This window comes from Sceloporus occidentalis, unplaced genomic scaffold, assembly GCF_023333645.1.
Source record: "Sceloporus occidentalis isolate IW3139 unplaced genomic scaffold, rSceOcc1.0.p SCAF_5, whole genome shotgun sequence".
NCBI lineage: Eukaryota > Metazoa > Chordata > Lepidosauria > Squamata > Phrynosomatidae > Sceloporus > Sceloporus occidentalis.
Genome location: NW_028316985.1, coordinates 72,008,476 through 72,028,050, shown reverse-complemented (window position 1 = coordinate 72,028,050; position 19,575 = coordinate 72,008,476). Strand labels below are relative to the sequence as shown.

The window sequence follows — 19,575 nt, the reverse complement described above, 5'->3', positions numbered from 1 at the left end:
ACTGTCAGAACAGAATTCAGGGGAACAGAGTGGTTCTCAATAAGCAAAAGGGTCAGGCAAGGCTGCATGCACCCTATCACCCTACTTGTTTAACTTATATGCTGAAAATATCACAAGCAGAATTAGAATCAGAAAAAGAAGGAGTTAGGATAGGAGGAAGCAACATTGACAATCTAAGATATTATTATTATTATTATTATTATTATTATTATTATTATTATTGCAGATGATACGATAATATTAGCAGAGGACATTCAGGTATTGGAACAATTAATAAAGAAGGCCAAAGATGAAAGTTCAAAGGCAGCTCTGATGCTGAACATAAAGAAAACAAAAATAATGACCATAGAAGAAATACACAAATTCAATCTAGAAAATGAGGACATTGAAATAGTTAAAGAATTCTCATATCTAGGATCAAACACTGACCAGAATGGAGACTGTAGTCAGGAAATAAGAAGACTAGGAATGGGAAGGGTCCCAATGAAAGAACTGGACAAGATACTGAAGAGCAAAGACATACAACTGAGCACTAAAGTCAGAATTGTTCAGGCCATTGTATTCCCAATTACCATGTACAGATGTGAGAGTTGGACAGTGAAGGAAGCAGACAGAAAGAAAATCAACTCATTCGAAAAGGGGATGGTGAAGAAGAGTATTTAATATACCATGGACAGCCAAGAAGACAAACAAATGGGTTCTTGAACAAACACACAGCTTCATTTATATACCGCTTCATACTGAACTAACAGTGTCTAAACGGTTTACAACTGTAAGCTTGAGCCCTTTTGCTGGTATTGAACTCGCAACCTTATGGTTTTGAGTGAGTGGCTGCAGTACAGGCATTTAACCACTGCGCCACCAGCGATCAGACCAGAGATAATGCTAGGAAAAACAGAGGTTAGAAGAAAGAGAGGAAGACCACAAACCAGATGGATAGACTCAGTCAGGGGGATTATGGGTATGGGCTTGCAGGATCTGGGCAAAGGAGGATGGGGATTCCTGGAGAGGTTTCATCCACAGGGTCACCAGGAGTTGGAGGCGACTCAAGGACAGCTAACAAGAAATTGAATAGAGGAGACCTTCCCAATACCAAGAGAGCCGTGTAATATCTACTTGCCATATAGGTGCTGAGAGGAACCCAACAGAAAACCACAAACACAGGCATTTGAACACAGACTTCTAACAATAATGAAAGGTCTCAAAGTCCTGGGCCAGAATGGTTGAATTTCAGTTTCTTCCACATTTAGATTGTTTTAAATCTCAAACCCTTCCATGCTGAATTTGAAGACAGTTACACCTGCCTCCATTGTACATAGTCCATTACCCTTGTCTTAGCTCTTGGGTGTCAGATTTTGTATCAAGATTCTTTTTCGAAGGGAATAAGTGATAGTGAAGATAGTTTCATCCCCACTTTCAAGAAAAAACACATCCACTGTAATTGTTCTCTTTCACCTTTCAACAAAGGCCACTTTGTATAATAAGTCCCTCTACCTCTTCTTTTGAGTTGGCTTCTGAGAGACTAGGCAACAACTCTCAAGAACACTAATTTAACTGATCCCTGCTATGAAGTCACATTGTTCTTTGATGTGTCCATGCCCGGGGGATGAAAAGGAGGTTGGAGTGCACTGATACAAGCTTGGTTCATTCTGAAACAATAATGGTCTCTTGACCTATCTTTTCTCCACTCCAAAATGAAGGTGGCCATCTAAACAGCAAGGCAGGTATTATCTTCACACAGTGTTCTGTAGGGGGAAGAAGTGAGTGACCTGATGTTCTTAATTTTGTAATGTGTGTTAGCTTTCTTTGAGATTTCAAAACTATTAGATGATTTTTAATTTTGCTTGTGGGTTGCAATATCATAAAGCTGGCAGTGACACCCAAGAAGTATTAACTGTGGCCAAAGGGAAGCTCTGTCTTCCAACTACCTGTCCTCAAGTTCTTTGGAAGACTGTTGCAACTGAATTCTTAGCAGCTGGAAATCAAAGGAGTAGTAAATAAATAAAGGCCACCTTCTCACAACCTTAAAAAAACAGCAGGTTGCACCCCGCTACCAAACTATGGTCATTACAGTGTATATTGTTCAGCATCATATTATGTCATCTAACAACACAATTAAAATTAGATTCCCTAACTTCTAACACATCTCTGGGCGTCTAAAGTGATCCCAAATAACCATGTTATTTCCATGTTTAAAATAATTTGAACCAGAAAATACCACTCCACCCATTTTCGGTTCCTATCTTCTTCGACAGGACGCCTATACTACCCATTCTCCTTTAAATTAGGGGTGGGTAGCTTTTTGCTTTGATGTATTGTTTCATCATCACTCACCTTCATAGCTATTCTTGCTTGGGCTGGTGGAAGATACAAACCAGCAACATTTGGAAGACCACCAATTGCTACAAATTGGCCACCCCTGCTTAAAACCCAGCCCAAATATGCTTCCAACTGCTTAGTGTTGTTGGACTAAGCAGTTAACACCAGTTAACAAGGAGGGGAGGATTCTTCCCTATGGCAAGAGTAGGGCATCTGAGGTAGAATGGTAAATGCTGCCTAGTTACCCTAATCAAGATCCTAGGGTACTGATGTTATTTTGGCATGAAACACAAAAATACACAAGCACCTCTTCCCATCCTGAGCAGGAAAAAAATCAGTGCAGTTGGCCCTATATTTTTGGTATTGACCTTTGTGGATTTTATTATTCTTAGATTTGATTAATATGTTCCCTCTAAGAATATCTAGATCCTCCAGTTTGACTCTCCAGTAGTTGACAATAGAGTCAGACTGAAGGACCTAGAGAAAACACTTTTTTCTAGGCATTTGTAGGCCCTTCAGAGCAAGTATATGGTCAGTTTCTGCCAGATGATGGCCACAGGGATTCATGGAAGGACCTAGAGGTTCTTAGAGAGGTGTTCTCTCAAGTTTAAAAGAGTAGTTTTTTATTTGCGGCATTTGCAGTTTCACGGGGGTCCTGCGTCCCTAATCCCAGTGAATGTGAAAGGCCACTGTAGTACCATATGAACAGGCTGACCTTGTGCTCCATGTTCAAGACACCCAAAGTATGCTTCCTGAGACAGCTGCCTCAGTTTGTCAAATGACCCATGGGGATTAGATGCTTCCAGAAGCCATCTCAAAAATGCAAAAGAATGTCAAGAGTAATCCAAAGGTTCTAAATCAGGTCACCAATTCAGGGACTAAGTAATAAAATGCTACATTTTAAGTTAACACTTGATATCTTCAGCTTTCTGAAAGTTGTAATCTCATACCATTTAAAATATGTGACCAGTTATTATTGTTGCATCTAATTAATTCACATTCATGTTTTAAACAGAAGATTTTTCTCCTCTACAGGTCCATCTGGAAATATTTATTTCACAGAAACCTATGTGATTTTCACACATTTTTAAAATATCTAGTTTCAGATGGCTGCTTGCTTTGCTGTAAAATGCTCTTTATTTATTTGTTTCTTTGTTTGCTTACTTACTTATTTTTCTTTGTTTTCTTGTAATCTAGTCAACTAACGTGTACCAATATAACTAAGGAAAGCTAAAGAAGGTACTATGAATGTAAAAAATACCCCCAATACCACAGAGTCTTCAAAAAGTTGACTCAATAATTAAAAAGGAGGGAGGGGAAAACAGCACACTTCTAGCAAGCTAATTATATTTCAAAAGCCATTTACAAAGCCCACAAAATAGAATTCAATTACAGAGCTTAGTGTGTGCATATATCATAGGCAAGAATAACCCGTAGTCACATAATTAATATACTAACTGTAGTTATGCCAGGGCATGTCATCCACAGGATTATAGTCCAAGGGTGCATCTACATTTTAGAAATAATGCTGTTTGACACCACGGTAAATACTGTAACTCCATCCTAGAGAATCCTGGAATTTGCAGTTTTACAATGTTTTTAACCTCCTCTGCATAATGAATGAAACCAACAAGAATAATTTGCTGTGTGTATGTAATGCAATTAACTTCATGTTCAGCACGTATCCCTTTTTTTTAAAGAAACAGCCCTGAGATTTGGGACTACAAGAGGCTAAAGGGACAAATTTTAACACTTTCTCTCCTGTTGAGATTCCAACAAAATTTGCAGCCTTTCACCTGCAAAATTGCATATGGAGCAAAGTTTCTATCAACAGCAAATTGCCAGTTAGAGTTAAAATTTTAAAACCTTTCTCCCTCTGCAGTGTTAGTCTGCGAGTTGCTTCAGTTCTGTCTCATGTTTGTTTAAAAGATCAAGAGATTAAGCCATGTTTGAAATGAACAGAAACCAAGAATAGAGCACCGGATTAAGGAACTTTATTTGTATTGCAGAGAAACTGGAAACAATGCCTCCCCCACCCTCGTTCAGGAAGTGTACACATTGTTGGTGTGCAGGGCAACCTGTTTCCAAAGCCAGATTTTTCAGAGCATGAAGATTATGGTGGTTCTGATGGGAAGGATAGTGGCTGTGGATCCTCAGACTAGTAATAACAGGAAACACGAGTGACCAGGAACTGAATGGGGAATAGCTATGCAACTAGATTCATGCCTGCTTGCACAAAGAAACACAGAAGAAAGGGGTCACATGAATTAGCTGCATTTTCTCTGTTTTCATTTGATTAGTTTACAATACTTGAGTCAAATGCATTGGGAAACAATGTTTGCCTTAATCACAAAAGTGAGATGGACATATCAAGGCAAGGCACAGGAGCTGCTCATAAAGTTTTAATATACTATTAGGTGTTTCCCCTCAGATCTCTGTGATTGAGAGGCAGTACAGACTGGCACTTTGTGCCAGCCTGACTGTGTACTGGGGTGAAGAACGTTCACACACTCCAAGCCCTACCTCCTCCACCAGGATGGAGTTTACACGGAACGCACCACGATGACGTCCCTCATGCGCAGCTCTCAAACAGCACTAGGCTCAAGAGGCATTATAGCACCGTGCCGCAGTGGTTATGGCACCCCTTCTACAGCGCAAAACCAAGCCCCTGGTTGCCATAGCCTGTTTCCGGGCCGAAAGGGGTGGCGTTGAGCCGCCTGTCTGTCAAGCCTTGTTGGGGCAGTACAGATGGGCAGCTAGAACCACCCCTTCCTGCTCCAGATCAGTGCCACACCAGCCGCACACTGCGGCACCAATCCACAACCCCCCCCCCCCCCAAAATGCTCTGGGCAGCTTCCTGGAAGCAGTGTCATAAACGTCATGGCGTGGCATCATGGCGCCCCTTCCATCCAGTGCCATTTGGGTGCTGCACCCAGTGTGCATCACCATGGTACGCACCACATGGACAGGCGCATGCCATGATGCTGGCCAGGCAGCAAATCTAGGACTAGGAGCGTCTGGACACTCAGCCCTACTTCGCATACAGGCCGGCATAAAGTGCTGGTCTATACTGTCTCTGAGTTGGCCACGGTGGTTATGGCACCCCTGCTATGGCGCAAAAAGAAGACCTTTGGGGGGGCTTCTTTTTGCTCCATACACAGGCCGCGGCATCTGGTTGCCACAGCCTGCTTCTGGGGTTGAAAGGGGCAGCCTTGAGCTGCCTGTCTGCTGAGCCTCGTTGGGTCAGTACAGATGGGCAGCTAGAATCCTCCCCTTCCTGCCTCGGATTAGTGCTGCAGCAGCCGCACACTGCAGCACCGATCTGCATCCCAAAAGAAGCTGCCCCTTCCATCCAGAGCCGTTTGGGTGCTGCACCCGGTGTACATCATCATGGCGTGCACCATGTGTATGGCCGCATGCCTTGATGGCGGCCAGGCAGCAAAACTAGGGTTAGGAGTGTCTGGACACTCAGCCCTACTTCATGTACAGGCCAGCATAAAGTGCCGGTCTGTACTGCCTCTGAGTTGGCTCTACCACAAGACAGTGTGAGATGGCTTCCTCAGACAGCTGAGAAACAGCTGATGTGTAATCAGGTTTGTTTCAGATTGGCAATCCTATGACTGAGAGACCCCAAGACTTCAAATTCAGGCTGTGACTTCATTTATTGAATTAATCCATATGTAATGTGGCTTTCCTCTTTTCCTACTGCCTTTAGTATAATCCCCCCCCCCCCAAATTAATCAATTTATCTCATGATTTTCTCAAGTATGATAGCCTGCACTTATTCATTTTTGCTCCTGGTGTGAGTTTAGGTTTGACTTACTCTAAGACCCATTCATTTGTCTTTTTTGGGGATCTGTTTCTTATACTCTTTTGGCTTTTGTGCATCTACACTGCAAAAATAAAGTAGTTTGACACTCCTTTAACTTCCACGGCTCCATCCTACAGAATACTGTGATTTGTAGTTTTGTGAGCCACTAGAACTCTTTGGCAGACAAGGCTAAAGACCTTGTAAAACTACAAATCTACAAAACTCTAAATGGACGCTGAACTTTACCTTTTAAATATAACTTCAGTTTTTGTGTGGAAGGAGAAAGTAAGTTTTGGAGGACAGGTATATATTTGATAACAGCAGCCAGAATGATTGTGGCAAAACACTAGAAATCTCCAGAAACACCACGCATGGAGGATTGGGAATTTAAAATTTTGGAAATGAAAGAATTAGATAGGTTAACATCATTATTAAACAACAAAGATTTAGTGAAATGGGAAAAAGAATGGTCAGCATTGACTTATAATGTTGAAAACGAATAAGATTTATAATATAATTTTCTGATTATTCCTGACATTGTCTGTAATGTCATCACACCAATTTCCCTTCTTTCTTGCTAATCTTGTGTAAATCCCTTCCTCTTAGTTTGGGATTATTATCTGTTATTACCTGTTTTAGATCAGGAGACAAATAGAAAAGGAGTGAATTAGGAGAAAGTTAGGTAAAGAATTTGAAGTGATCGTTGCGTAATGGATTGGATTTCATGGCTTTATATATATACAATTCAAACGATGATATGTGGGTTGTATTAAATAATAAAAAAACTACAAATCTCATGATTTCATAAGCTGGAGCTACAGAACTTAAAGTGGTGTCAAACTTCATTATTTCTACAATGTAAATGCCCCCTCTGTCATCTGTAAAATTATCTTCCAGCACCACATTTCAAATGAATTGCTCTTCTTCAGATTAACCTATTTCACTGTCCAGCTTTCACACCCATACACAATACTGTGGAAATACTATGGCATGGATTATTCTGACTGAAGTATTCAATGATATATCTTTTCAATTGAGGGTCGTGCCTAGTTTCATCATAGCTGACCTTCCAAGCCATAGTATTCTTCTGATTTCTTAACTACAGTCTCTATTTTGTTTAATGTCTGAGCTGAGGTATAGGGAATGTTTCATTCTTTTAAGATCTTCACTATCCACTTTAAAATTATTGAAATCTTCTATGTTTGTTATTTTTGTTTTTGTAATATTCAACTTAAAATGGGAAATCAGGGAGATGAAGGGATGTACTTCGAAGCCGATTGAGATCCACAGAAGCACATAGCAAAATAAGCCACTCAGCCTCAAAGGTGTTGTTGTATTCTTACCCTTTCCTATTTTAAGCTGAAATAAACTAATACAGCTATCTTTTTGAAAACTGCTTAATATTCATCTGGAGCCTTGCTTTTGTATCTTCTTCCTGAACTTTCCCCACTAAGCATACTTGGATTTTTGCTATATTCTGCTAGTAATATGCTGTCATGTCCAGTTTCAAACCTCATTCCTCTGAGTCTAAGACCACTATTTCCCATACGATAGGCTCTACATATAAATTAAACAGGTAGGATGATAAAACCTACTCTTGTCTGAACCCCTTGACCCCCTCCCAGTGTATTATTGCACATCCATTTCTTTTACTGGACACTATAATTTATCAAGACCTACACAATCTAAGGATTGCTGTACTCTACAAAGCATAGGCTGTTTTTGTTTTTCCTGAAAATCATTTACCAACATGTTAACTCACAATTCAGAAACTCTGGGAAGTGACCAAGAGGACAATGTCTTCCAAGGGGCTGTCTGCATGGGCCAAAAGGCTCCTGTTCCTCCTGGCCTTGTGTCATCCAGTTTGGTTGATGCAGGCCAAAACCACAGCACCAGGATCAGGCCAGATCCTAGCTGACTGGATGTGGATCTGGTGGATCCAGCCTGATCTTGGGTTAAACAGCCCTTAACACAAGTCAAACCTTTGCGGCAAACCCTGGCTATTTAGATGTCTCCTGTATTTCTTACCAAACCTAATGTAGAAATGGTGTGCTTGGCTGCACCCACATGGCTAGGCACCCCATTTGTGCATCAAGTATGACAAGTGAGATCCAGTCACTAGTGGAGACTCGAGGATGGTAAGACGTACACACTGGCAGCAGGTCCCTAGGCCAGCACAAGGGATGGGCCTGTACAAACTTGCTCATCCCCACACCAGTCCAGAGATCAACCCAGGTTAGCCAGGAACCCAGGTTAGCCCTTCCTATGCTTGTTACAGCTGTTGGGTGATAGTAGGGCACAGGATTATCACTTGTCACACTTGATGCACAAGTTGTCACACTTGATGCACAAATGGGGTGCCTAGCCATGTGGATTATGCATTCCACCATGACTGGGGAGAAAAGAGAAAGCTAACTGAGCAAATTCATAGTATTTGCAAGTTGTAATCATTTCAGCCTTTCTAAATTGTACAAGCTGAGCTGGAGATTTGAACACAGACACTTTTCTCTTGCCTGGAGCTAAACCCACCAAAACTGGAGAATTTGCACCCCATTCTCCTGGCTGAAGATAACCCATGAAAATAGGAGACTTGGAACCAGGTCTTGACATCTGGCAATCCTAGGGGTTTCTTTAAGGTCACCAGAGGAAGCAGTCATCAGCAAAACACATGCACGAACAAGGGGGCAAATAAGAAAACAACAACTTCTCCTTCTCCTTTTCCTTCTATCCTGCCTTTTCCCCAGATTGGGGCCCAAAACAGTTTACAATTACTAAAAAAACCATTGTTAAAATCCACAAAATACAAAGGTTAAAACACAATTAAATGATTAGAACCTAATAAACATGGAATTACTGAAATAACCAAAAGCTGTAGGATGTTCTAAGTAAAGGGGTATACAAAAATGTTAGTTGCATTGTTTTCTCCCACCTAGGAGGCATTATATTGTGCAATTTAAGTCTTGCCTGTTATTATTAGCAACATGTAATGAATTTCTTTCTTTATTCGGTTATAATACTTTAAAATAAGTTGTGCTTAAACTGGTGCAACAGCAGCTTGATTGTTTCCTTCAAATGGTATCCTGGAGAACAAGGGTTGGTGGGGGAGGAGGTTGCTGTTTTCCATTCTGCTAATAGAAGTGCAGTACAAGAGGGAATGGATTTGTCTTTGAAAAGACCATGAGCTAAATTTTATTCTGATGCTGAAAAGTAATTTTTAGCCTCTGAAGATGTTCGGAGGCACCCTGCTTTTTAAATTTTGAAGTGTGTATCTTCATTCCTGGTTCTGGTTGGTGGATCTTGGTTTCTAGTAAAAAATAAAAATGCACTTACAATCTTTGCTGTGTGTCTTCAGGTTAAACAAGAGGGCTAAATTGACTCCATTTTCCCACTGAGTATATTTATTAAAGAATTGGGTGAAGAGAAGTTGAGAAGGTCAGTTGCATTTAAAGTAAATTAAAACACAAGAACCATAGAAACACCAACCTAGGATGCTCTCTAATTTAAGATATACAATGGCCTTGTACATTGCCTTGTAATTTCTCTGTCACACACTCCCTCTTTTGTTCTGTTTTGTTTTGTTTACAGATCCTTCCAAGGGCTGGCATCCTCTTTACATGAAGGGCATATTATCTCAAAGCAGGAGCTGCACACCTTGCTGAAATTTACAATTTTGTCTCCAGATTCCAGAAATCTTGTTCTGTTTCTGCAAGATACAGTAGGTGGTTCTAATTTGCCTTGTCTCAAATCTGTGGAGTGCAGCTTGCATGTAATGAGCCAAAGTGTACCCTCCCTCCTGGTGACCTATGCCATTTTTTTGTTTTCCAGCTTAGCGTGGATGACTTCACACGTTACTCGGACTCTTCTGGAAAAGAGACACCATTTTACAATGTGCAGGCAAGCATAACTATTCCATATGGTGCCTTCTAGCAGTTCCTCAAAAACAAATTTAAAAAGATGTTTGAAAGAAGTGACAGAGACCTTGTAATTCTAGTAACAGATAAAAAGGTTTTTCCAAATTTGAGAAAAAGCTTGTTGTAAAATAACTTTAAGTGGCCATAGTTTCCTTTGCAGCTTTCAAGAAAACCAGTTAATTATTCAGGATTAGTACTCCCCCCCCCCCCCCACCAGTATATTCATTGAGGGTAATGAAGATGAAGTAGCAAGCCAGTTCGAGTTCCCAAGATGTTTTGCAAAAATCTGCTTACAAAGACAACTGAAAACTTTTGGAAACAGTCATCCAAGGATGGTTTCTTCCAAAGCAAAGATAAACACATTCTTCCCACGAGTCTTCCCTCCTTTACACATAGTAAAGATTGCGTCCTTTCTTACATTTGATATCAAGTAATTTTAAAATTTAATACCTCCTCTCAGTTAAGAGGGTCACTTCAAGCACAGAATAATTAATATTGTTAGAGGTATTCACCTTTAAAATTTCTGTTTTGCTGTCATTCATTCCCAGGCTGACTCTGAAAACATGTTGAAATCACAATAAAAAACTCAGTATATGTTCAGGAACATCTTTTCCAACCCCTCCCATCCCATTGAAATCAATGGAACTCCATGTACATCATGATTCAATGCTTTGTTTCATTGATATTAATTGAAATTAGACACTCCTTGTCCAGATTTTGTTTCATGATGTATGATTTAATTGCTCCAATCTAGGTATTTTCACAATGCAGATTTATTCAGTGAACCCTTATTTAGTGTGCTAGATGAGCATGTCACACTATACTTAATAACAAAGCAAAAACCTAACTTCATGTGAGAGAATGCTATTAAAAGTCTCATTAGATTTGTTCAGCTACATTAGCAATAGTTTGGATCTTTGAGGGCCAATGGCTATGTATGGAAGTAGCTGAGTTACTGCTGTTTTAGAAAGGAAGGGTTATTAAAACAGGCGTGCCATTTATCTTAAACATTCAGCTCAATTAACCAGTCAAGTACAACCTCTTTCCATTTTAGAATATTTCTTTTTTTCCCAGTAAGGAGGTATCTTGCAGTGTGAAACAAATCAAACTTACTAAGCAATTGGTGTACATACTAGATACTGCATATACTGAGCTCTATTGATCCAGCAAGATCGTAATTTAAGATAATGGTTAAATGGAAATCACTGACTCCTAAACAATTGCCTCTGTGAAGCCATTGCCACTTTTTTTATTTTCCTCTAGAAATTGCGTGTCATTTGAGGAAACGGGCTACTAGGATGGACTGGGCCTGAGAATATTTTGAAAGAAATTGTTACTGGGTGTTCATATGACTATTCAAAAGGTTTATGAGTAGACACTTTTCTACTTCATATACTCATAACATTCTCAGGGTGATGTAACTATGACCCAGGGGAATTTTAATTAGCTCAGAATGCACAGAGGCATAATTCTTTCTATAGGGAAACACATGTCAATGCAAGCATGCGCACACACATGCACACACAAGAACTAAGGAATAAAGGGTTGAGCATTGGAATAGACAAGAGGCTCCACTAATGATGATACTTACTAAAGCATGGTGACTCTGGATGGTCCAATTGGGTATAGTGTTGGACTCGTCTGTTCTGAGGAATGCTGAAGGGGACGGCACGTTGTTGGAACTAGTCAGAATTCAGAGTGACGTAATTGAGAGTAATCCCTAAATTAGGAAGAAGAAAAATCTCTAGAACTCTCTATCAAAGCTTAGAAATATTAGTCAAAAAACAAAATTGCAAAACCTTTGGGGAATATAGCGCACCCACGCCATACATGGGCACACCATATGCAGCTTTAACCTTACGTGAAAGGTTAAGCCATGGGACATATAATGGCACGCATGCCCGCTGCACCGCACCTGGGACCGCTCCCCATTAAAACAAATGAGGTTTAAGTGTACACATTATGGGGTGGTGGTGTCCAGAACAGATGCCCGCGTATGGGGAGGGACCACTGTACTTTTAATTTTGGTTTGCAGTAGCTTGCCGAAGGCAGTGCAACAGGAGTAAGAGTCTTGCTTTCCACTGATTAAATTGTAAGTGTTCGTTTGTCTTCACTGGTTGTCCAAAAGCCAGGATAAGGTGGCCATTTGGACACATTACTTTGACTTCAAAAATGCCTTGCTGGGCCTCCTTTCATGGCTCCCTCTCTTGTATCTCTTCCTTCCTTTTTCATATGGTTGGGAAGAATCACATGCACCAGCAGTGATTCTTTGCAATTATTTGCAAAAGGGAGGAAGAGATTATTCAGTACCCAGTAGAGGTTTATGAAGACTCAGGTAAGCCAGTCATTCTATGCAAAGATGGTACTACCAGTAGGCAGGGAGCAGTCAACATTGTACCAAGAGACTGGTAGAAAAAAGCCAGGTGTGTTTCCAACCAAGGAGCAAACTCACCACAAGCACGAGCATGTTCCCCATCAGCGGTAGGACACATTTGCTCCTCCAGATATTGCTGGACTACAACTCCCATCAGAAAGTGTTGGCTAGAGCTGAGGAGTGTTGCAGAGTGATGAACTGACATGCATAAGGAAGCCATGGCAATGAGTCTGAAAGACCTGAGCAGGGCTATTGAGGATTGGGGAACTTGGAGGGCTCTCATTGATAGGGTTGTCACATGTCAAGGTTGACTTGTTGGTAGTGAACAACACAAAGTTGTAAAATGGATCATCATCAAGGAATTCTGGGACTGTTGGTGTGGTGCTAAATTTCAGGATTGAAAAGATAATTCATTTACCTACATTCTTTCAATGGTAAACCTGGACATTATAGTCCACAGATGTGGGGCTCCCCTATGAGTTTAGTGTTTGCTACCACTCTGGGGGTGAGTGTGTTGATAGTGATGCTAATCCTTTGAACAGGAGAGTAAAGTAATCTGTAAATCATGTTGAAGGAATGAATACACAGAATGGGATATTTGAAATAAAAAGTTGGGAGGTTAGACTTGCCAGTATATAACTCCAGTGTTAGTGTGTGTGTGTAAATATTTTATATTCTAATAGACTAGTGTCTGTGCCCCCTCTGCAGGATGTATGCTGCAAACCAGCCTTGTTCTGTACCCTGCTGGGTACTTGATGAACCTCCTGTTTTTTGTGTGTCTAGCTTACTTGGAACTGCAAAGGCAGAGTAATAATCAAACCCTTGCTGTGTGAGATATGGCCTAGGGAGAACAGAGACTGCTTTCAGGGTTTAAAGACATATTGACATCTATTACAGATGTTCAATTTATTGTGGTTAGTAAAGTACCTGTAGATTTGCAAGTTCAATGTGTGTGTGTGTGTGTGTGCACATGCATGTGCACTTCAAGTTCTCTGTCAATTTATGCTGACCCCATAAACTCCATAGGGTTATCTTAGGCGAGAAATACTCAGAGGTGGTTTGCTAGTTTGTGGGATGTGTGTGCGTCCGTGTGTTTGTCTCCCATCCAAGTACTAGCCATAGGATCTGGTACATTTAGGGTATTTAAGTCACCATTAATTCAGCAGGGGCACCTGAAATTTTGCTTCAAATCTTTGGTAGAGGAAGCTCTGTACCTCTGTGAGCACAACTCACCATACAGTGTTTAGCACATTGAAATCACCTTGATACCATTAGGACATTAGCAATAATTTATATCTGTAAGCTCCTTCTCCTCCAAGAAACTAAGAGAAGAATCCAGGGGACTAGTTATGCTTCCCATAACAATCCTGTTTGAGCTACCATAGTGTCCTATGTGGTTGAGCAGTTATTCAAACCTCAGTTGCCTAACTTCAATTTTGAAGCACCAAGTACTACAGTGTGCCCGCATCATACGTGGGTGCACTTTACAAGCTTTCAGCATACACTGAAAGACGCATGGGGAGAAGGGGCGGCACGTCCCATAGGGACTAATGGGGTGCGTGCCCATGGCATGTGCGTGCCACTGCACCACCGCACCACTGCATGCACAAGCCCCATTCGTTTAAATGGGGCTCGAGCATAGGCGGTATTTGCTTTACGCGGGGGAGTCTGGAATGGATCCCCCGCGTAAAGCAAGGACTCACTGTATATCACATTACTTAACATGCAGATGTAGGATGCTTGTAGGATGTCACTATAAAGATTATCACACACCTTTTCCTTCTGAGCTGGGCATGGGAAGGGCACAGACGTAAACTGCTTAAAAATGGATGTTATTGCAGGCCTCTGTGCCTAGCTCAGAGGCATTGCCTACCCGATCCCGACTTCTCCAAGACATCTCAAAGAACACATTCTTTGTAAAGTCCAGGAGATATCTAGATTGGGTATGTGATGCCTCCAAGTTGGGCGTAGAGGTGTATGATTGTTGTTGATGTAGTTGGCTGCCCACAAGTCAGTTCAGACTCATGGCAACCCTGTGGATGAGACATCTCCAAGAGTCTCTATCCTCCACTTCCTTGCTCTCAGATCCTGCAAGCCCTTTCCCCTAACCCCCCTGATTGAGTCTATCCATCTGGTTTGTGGTCTTCCTCTCTTTCTACCCTCTACCTTTACTAACATTACTGTTTTTTCTAGTGATCCGTGCCTTTTCATGATGTGGCCAAAGTATGATCGTCTCAACTTGATCATCTTAGCTTCCAAGGATAGCTCTGGTCTGATTTGTTCAAGAACCCATTTGTTTGTCTTCTTGGCTGTTCATGGTCTCCTAAGTACTCTTTTCCAGCACCACATTTCAAATGAGTTGATTTTCTTTCTGTCTACTTCCTTCACTGTCCAGCTCTTGCATCTATACATGGTAATTGGGAATACAATGCCTGAACGATTCTGAATTTAGTGCTCAGTTGTATGTCTTTGCTCTTCAGTATCTTGTCCAGTTCTTTCATTGGGACCCTTCCCATTCCTAGTCTTCTTATTTCTTGACGGCAGTCTCCATTCTGGTCAGTGTTTGATCCTAGATATGAGAATTCTTTAACTATTTCAATTTCCTCTTTGTCTAGATTGAACTTGTGAATTTCCTCCGTGGTCATTATCTTTGTTTCTTGTTCCAATTCCTGAATGTCTTCTGCTAATATGGTGTCATCTGCATGTTAATGTTGCTTCATCCTATCTTAACTCCTCCTTTTTCTGATTCTAATTCTACTTTTCTATGATGTTTTCAGCATATAAGTTAAACAAGTAGGGTGATAGGGTGCAGCCTTGCCTGACCTCTTTGCTTATTGGGAACCACTCTGTTTCCCCAAATCCTGTTCTGACAGTGGCCTCTTGTCCTTGATACAGATTCCTCATCAGGACTATCAGATATAGTAGCACCCGCATGGCTTTGAGTGCATTCAATAGGTTTTCATGATCTATACAATCACTATAATGTAGTGGTTTGAATGTTGGACTACAACTCTGGAGACCAAAATTCAATTTTCCACTTGGCCATGAAACCCACTGGGTGAGCTTGGGAAAATCATATGTTCTCAGCCTCAGGGGAAGGTAATGGGAAATCTCTGAAAAAATCTTGCCAATGGTATATACTATTGACATTAACCTTAATGTATCCCCCACTTGATACAAAAATGAAAAAGAGTTTTATTGGACACTTGTAACAAATGTCCTACAGTTCCTGGCAGTCAAGAAAGCTAATCTTTCATTACATATTGCTACTGCAGGGTTTGGTATACTCCATTTCAGCTTGTTAGGGCTGGCCCCATTAAGAACAAATTTAGGTAATTGTTTTATCAACTTCCCACTGAAAATGAATGGATGATAAAAAATCTTCAATCCAGTGATAGGACTTAAATTAGAGACTAAGCAGTTTATCGCATGGCTTAAAAACCTGACTTAGTTCCTCCAAGTTGAAGTCTCTTTCGGGATAGATTCAAGTATTATCACATGCAAAATGCCACCGATGCCACTGCCCGGTTGAATCCTGGCTAACTTCCAGCTAGAAGACGCACTCAGTTGGCCAATTTGCAAAGCTGGGAGCTTCCCGGTTTTGAAAAGAGGCTGGCTGAGCACAGCTTCTAGCTGGAGGTTAGCCGGATTTCAGCTGGGCGGCAGGATTGGCAGTGTTTTGCATGTGATAATACCTGACTTTATCCCCAAAAAGACTTTAATGTGGCAGGGGTAAGTGGGTTTTTAATTCCATGTGATAAACTCCTTAAAGATCAGATCATAAGCAGATTAAACCAAATGCTTTATGAGCAGTACCAATGCTAATTATCTATTGATTTATCATGATGGTGCTCCAACCACTATTACCTAAGAGGAAGCCGACAGTTCTTTAATTCACCTTTAACAAATGATACTAATGAATCAGTGTTCTAGAAAATGAACATAGAACTCAGAAGCCTCAAATGACTTATTGATGGGTAGAAGAGAACATAACCAATGCGAATTCTGTTTGTGAGTGCTAGATATGAATGTTGTTGTTATTGTTGTGAGCCTTCAATTTATTTCCAAGTTATAGTAACCCTAAGGCAATCCTATAATGAGGTTTTCCTGGCAGGTTTCTTCATAAAGGGTTTGCCATTGCCATTCTTTGAGGCTGAGAGAATGCAACTGAGTCTTAATACTTTACAGTGCCCCAGGACAATGGCAGGGGGGAAATGGCAGCCAGTCACCTCCAAAGTAATCAGCAAGTTTGGGGGTGGGGTGTCCAATAATGATTCTACATAAAATCTATATTAGGCTTGTTGTGCCATTCTGGGCAACCATATCTCCTGCCTTCCTTTGTTTATCAGATGTTCATCCTGACTTTCTACATATAATGTTCATGCCTTGCTTTGTTTCACCTCACCTCACCAGCATCTGGTGACTGCCCCATGCATGTCCCCATTTTCTGCCTTTAGTTCACTGGATCCTTGTATGCCTACTACAGATTATGAAAATATTGTTTTAATTATTATTATTATTATTATTATTATTATTCCACTTTTTCACAAAGGAATCAAAGTGGATTCCAACAGTATAAATAAAATATCAAACAATTAAAAATTACAATTTAAGAACCCCAAAACCTAACCCCTCCCCCAAATCATAAAAACAGTGATCAACCCCTAAAAAAATATTAAACATCAAAAAATTTAAAACTGTCCAATATGAATACACTAAAATTTCAGGCAGATTAGTTTTCTGTTGCCTTTGTACATTTAAGAGGCAAACACAATTCACTTTTACAGCTTTCTCATGCTAGTCAAAGATGGCAAAGATGACAAGGCATTCTCTGTATTGCTGATAAGACTAAATGATTGCAATTTCATGGCCCTGAACTAAACACCATAATTGTCAGTGCCCTCAAATAGCAGCCAGACTGTGGATGAGACAGATTAATGTCCAGAGTTTTTATGACTAGATGTCTTTTGTACCCTTTCCTTTAAGGCACCATTGGATTCCAAAGTGTGGATCTCTGACTTCTTAAAAGTGCAGAAAGCCTTGAAGAGCATTACCCAATCAGGGACCCTTTCACAGTATACAGTTATAGCACTATGATTCCACTCTAGCTGTCATAGCAACAGCCTCTGGAATCTTGGGTCTTGCAGTTTAAGGGCCAATGTTTTTAGTTTAAAGAGGGAGATTTCCCAGCCACAGAGCTCTAGTGCCTCACCAAACTACCAGCCCTGAAGAATGTAGCTGTTGCAATTGGAATCCTAGTGCTATAAGTGTGTAGTATGAAAGTTCTATTTCTCAAAACAAGCTATCCTTGTGGCAGGGAAAATAAAGTGCCCAGGACCTGCTGCCTTATTTTCCCGTTCAAGTTTGAATTAAAACTTACTTATGTATGCACATCATTTCATTTTTCACTGTTTGATGACTCCATGGTTGCATTTGAAAAAGGGATCCCCTGGACTGGGAATATTACATTTTGGACTACAGTTCCTAGAATCCCTCAGTCAGTATGGGCACTGCAGCAGAATTCTGGGATTTGTCAGATCCAAAAGCATAATATTTCTATTTTCCAGGAGCATGTGAAAGTTTTATTTGCGGTTGGATCATTCATTCACAATTGCAAGTCACCTCATCACATTAGGTTTCAGTTATGGTTTGATGAAAACTAATGTGACTGGATTAAAGGTTGATGCTGTATCCTGCTGCAGGAGAGGGCTGTTAGTAGATGGAAAAGTCCAAGAAATATTTATTTTACATTTAACAAGAATAAATTGAATTTTTCACTACTCCATAAGCGAATCTCAAAACAGCCAGTTCGATGCATACACAAATATTAATTTTTCCAAAACATTTAGAAAGTGGGCAACACTGAAAACATTTTTGTTTAGCTTGATGATGATTGTTACTGGGTTGTTTTATGTAATGAAACTGCATGTCAAACTCTTGTTGAGGATAACAGAGTTTATTTTGCATAACAGAGGCTATAAAAGACTGTAATCAAAGCCTACCAAAGTATAAAAAGCAATCACCCCTGCCTTAATTATCCACTTCATAATTAACGGTTCTTTGTACTTGCTGCAGGAACTTCTTAAGACTTCATCATCTTTGGTTTTGCCAGCTGTTGACTGTCATGTGATTAGTCACCTTTCAGACTACCTCCAAGAATTGCTGAACTGGACTTTAGTTACTGTGGAGGATCCTGATATACCACATCTGGCAGTGAATTTATCCAGACCCAATCTATTTGTGGTAAACCTACACCGAACCAGGAGGTATGAAGTGTTATAAAGCTCAGAACTCTTATGTACATACACAAAATATTTGTGGTAGACCTTACAGACATCTTTAAACTGCAGACCATGTGTAATAGTTACATAGACTAGGTAAAAAGAGTTGAAAGTTATTATCGTCAGTACTTCTCCTGTAAATCCTACTGATTCATTATAGAATGTGTTGAATCAGCACACAAACAGAGCACTGTTAATAATCCTTAGTCCTGTTAATATTCAAGTTACCATATGGAGCACCATCTCTAAGCCCCTATAATACCTGGGCATGATGTCTGGCATTCCTCTGATTGGTATTATCCCCTCGGGTGGTATTACTGTGACTTATATTTCTCCTTATTATATGACAAAACCATGCCTCTTTGTTACCAGTGGCTTGATGACCATGCTTCTTTGACTGCATCCACGCTGCAGAAATAATCCAGTTTGGCACCACTTTAAATGCCATGGCTCAGTGCTATGGAATTCTGGAAACTGTAGTTTTGTGAGACATTTAGTCTTCCCTGTCAACAAGCTCTGGTGCCACAACAAACTACAAACCCCAGGAATCCATGGGATGGAGCCATGGCACTGAAAGTGATTGAAACTGGATTATTTCTACAGTGTGGATGCAGCCTGTGAGGCAAGCTGTATTTGTTCCTTTCTGCCCCACCTTTTCAAGAGAGGTATAAGGGGATTTCAGATCCAGTCTCCATTCCTTTATATACTCACACTCACACCAAATGCCCCCAGACCCTGTGGTTAAATCCTGGACATTGGACATGCTGGGAAATTCAGGGAAATAGACACTGACTTAATATAGACATTTTTGTTTTCCCACATTGCTTTTGCAATAGAGTATATCATTATAGGCAATCCTATAGGCATTGTCAGAAGTCT

At 40.6% G+C, this 19,575-nt stretch overlaps 1 protein-coding gene across 1 annotated transcript in view; it reads left to right on the top strand.

Annotated features, from left to right (window-relative positions):
* The window catches only part of LOC149312314 (V-type proton ATPase subunit S1-like), a 79,414-nt gene that overhangs the window by 14,917 nt on the left and 44,922 nt on the right, over positions 1-19,575 (top strand). The window contains exons 2-4 of the mRNA XM_089526845.1: positions 9,716-9,845; positions 9,956-10,024; positions 18,491-18,681. Of these exons, the coding sequence (XP_089382971.1) occupies positions 9,716-9,845; positions 9,956-10,024; positions 18,491-18,681 (390 nt within the window). The remainder of the gene's footprint in view (positions 1-9,715; positions 9,846-9,955; positions 10,025-18,490; positions 18,682-19,575) is intronic.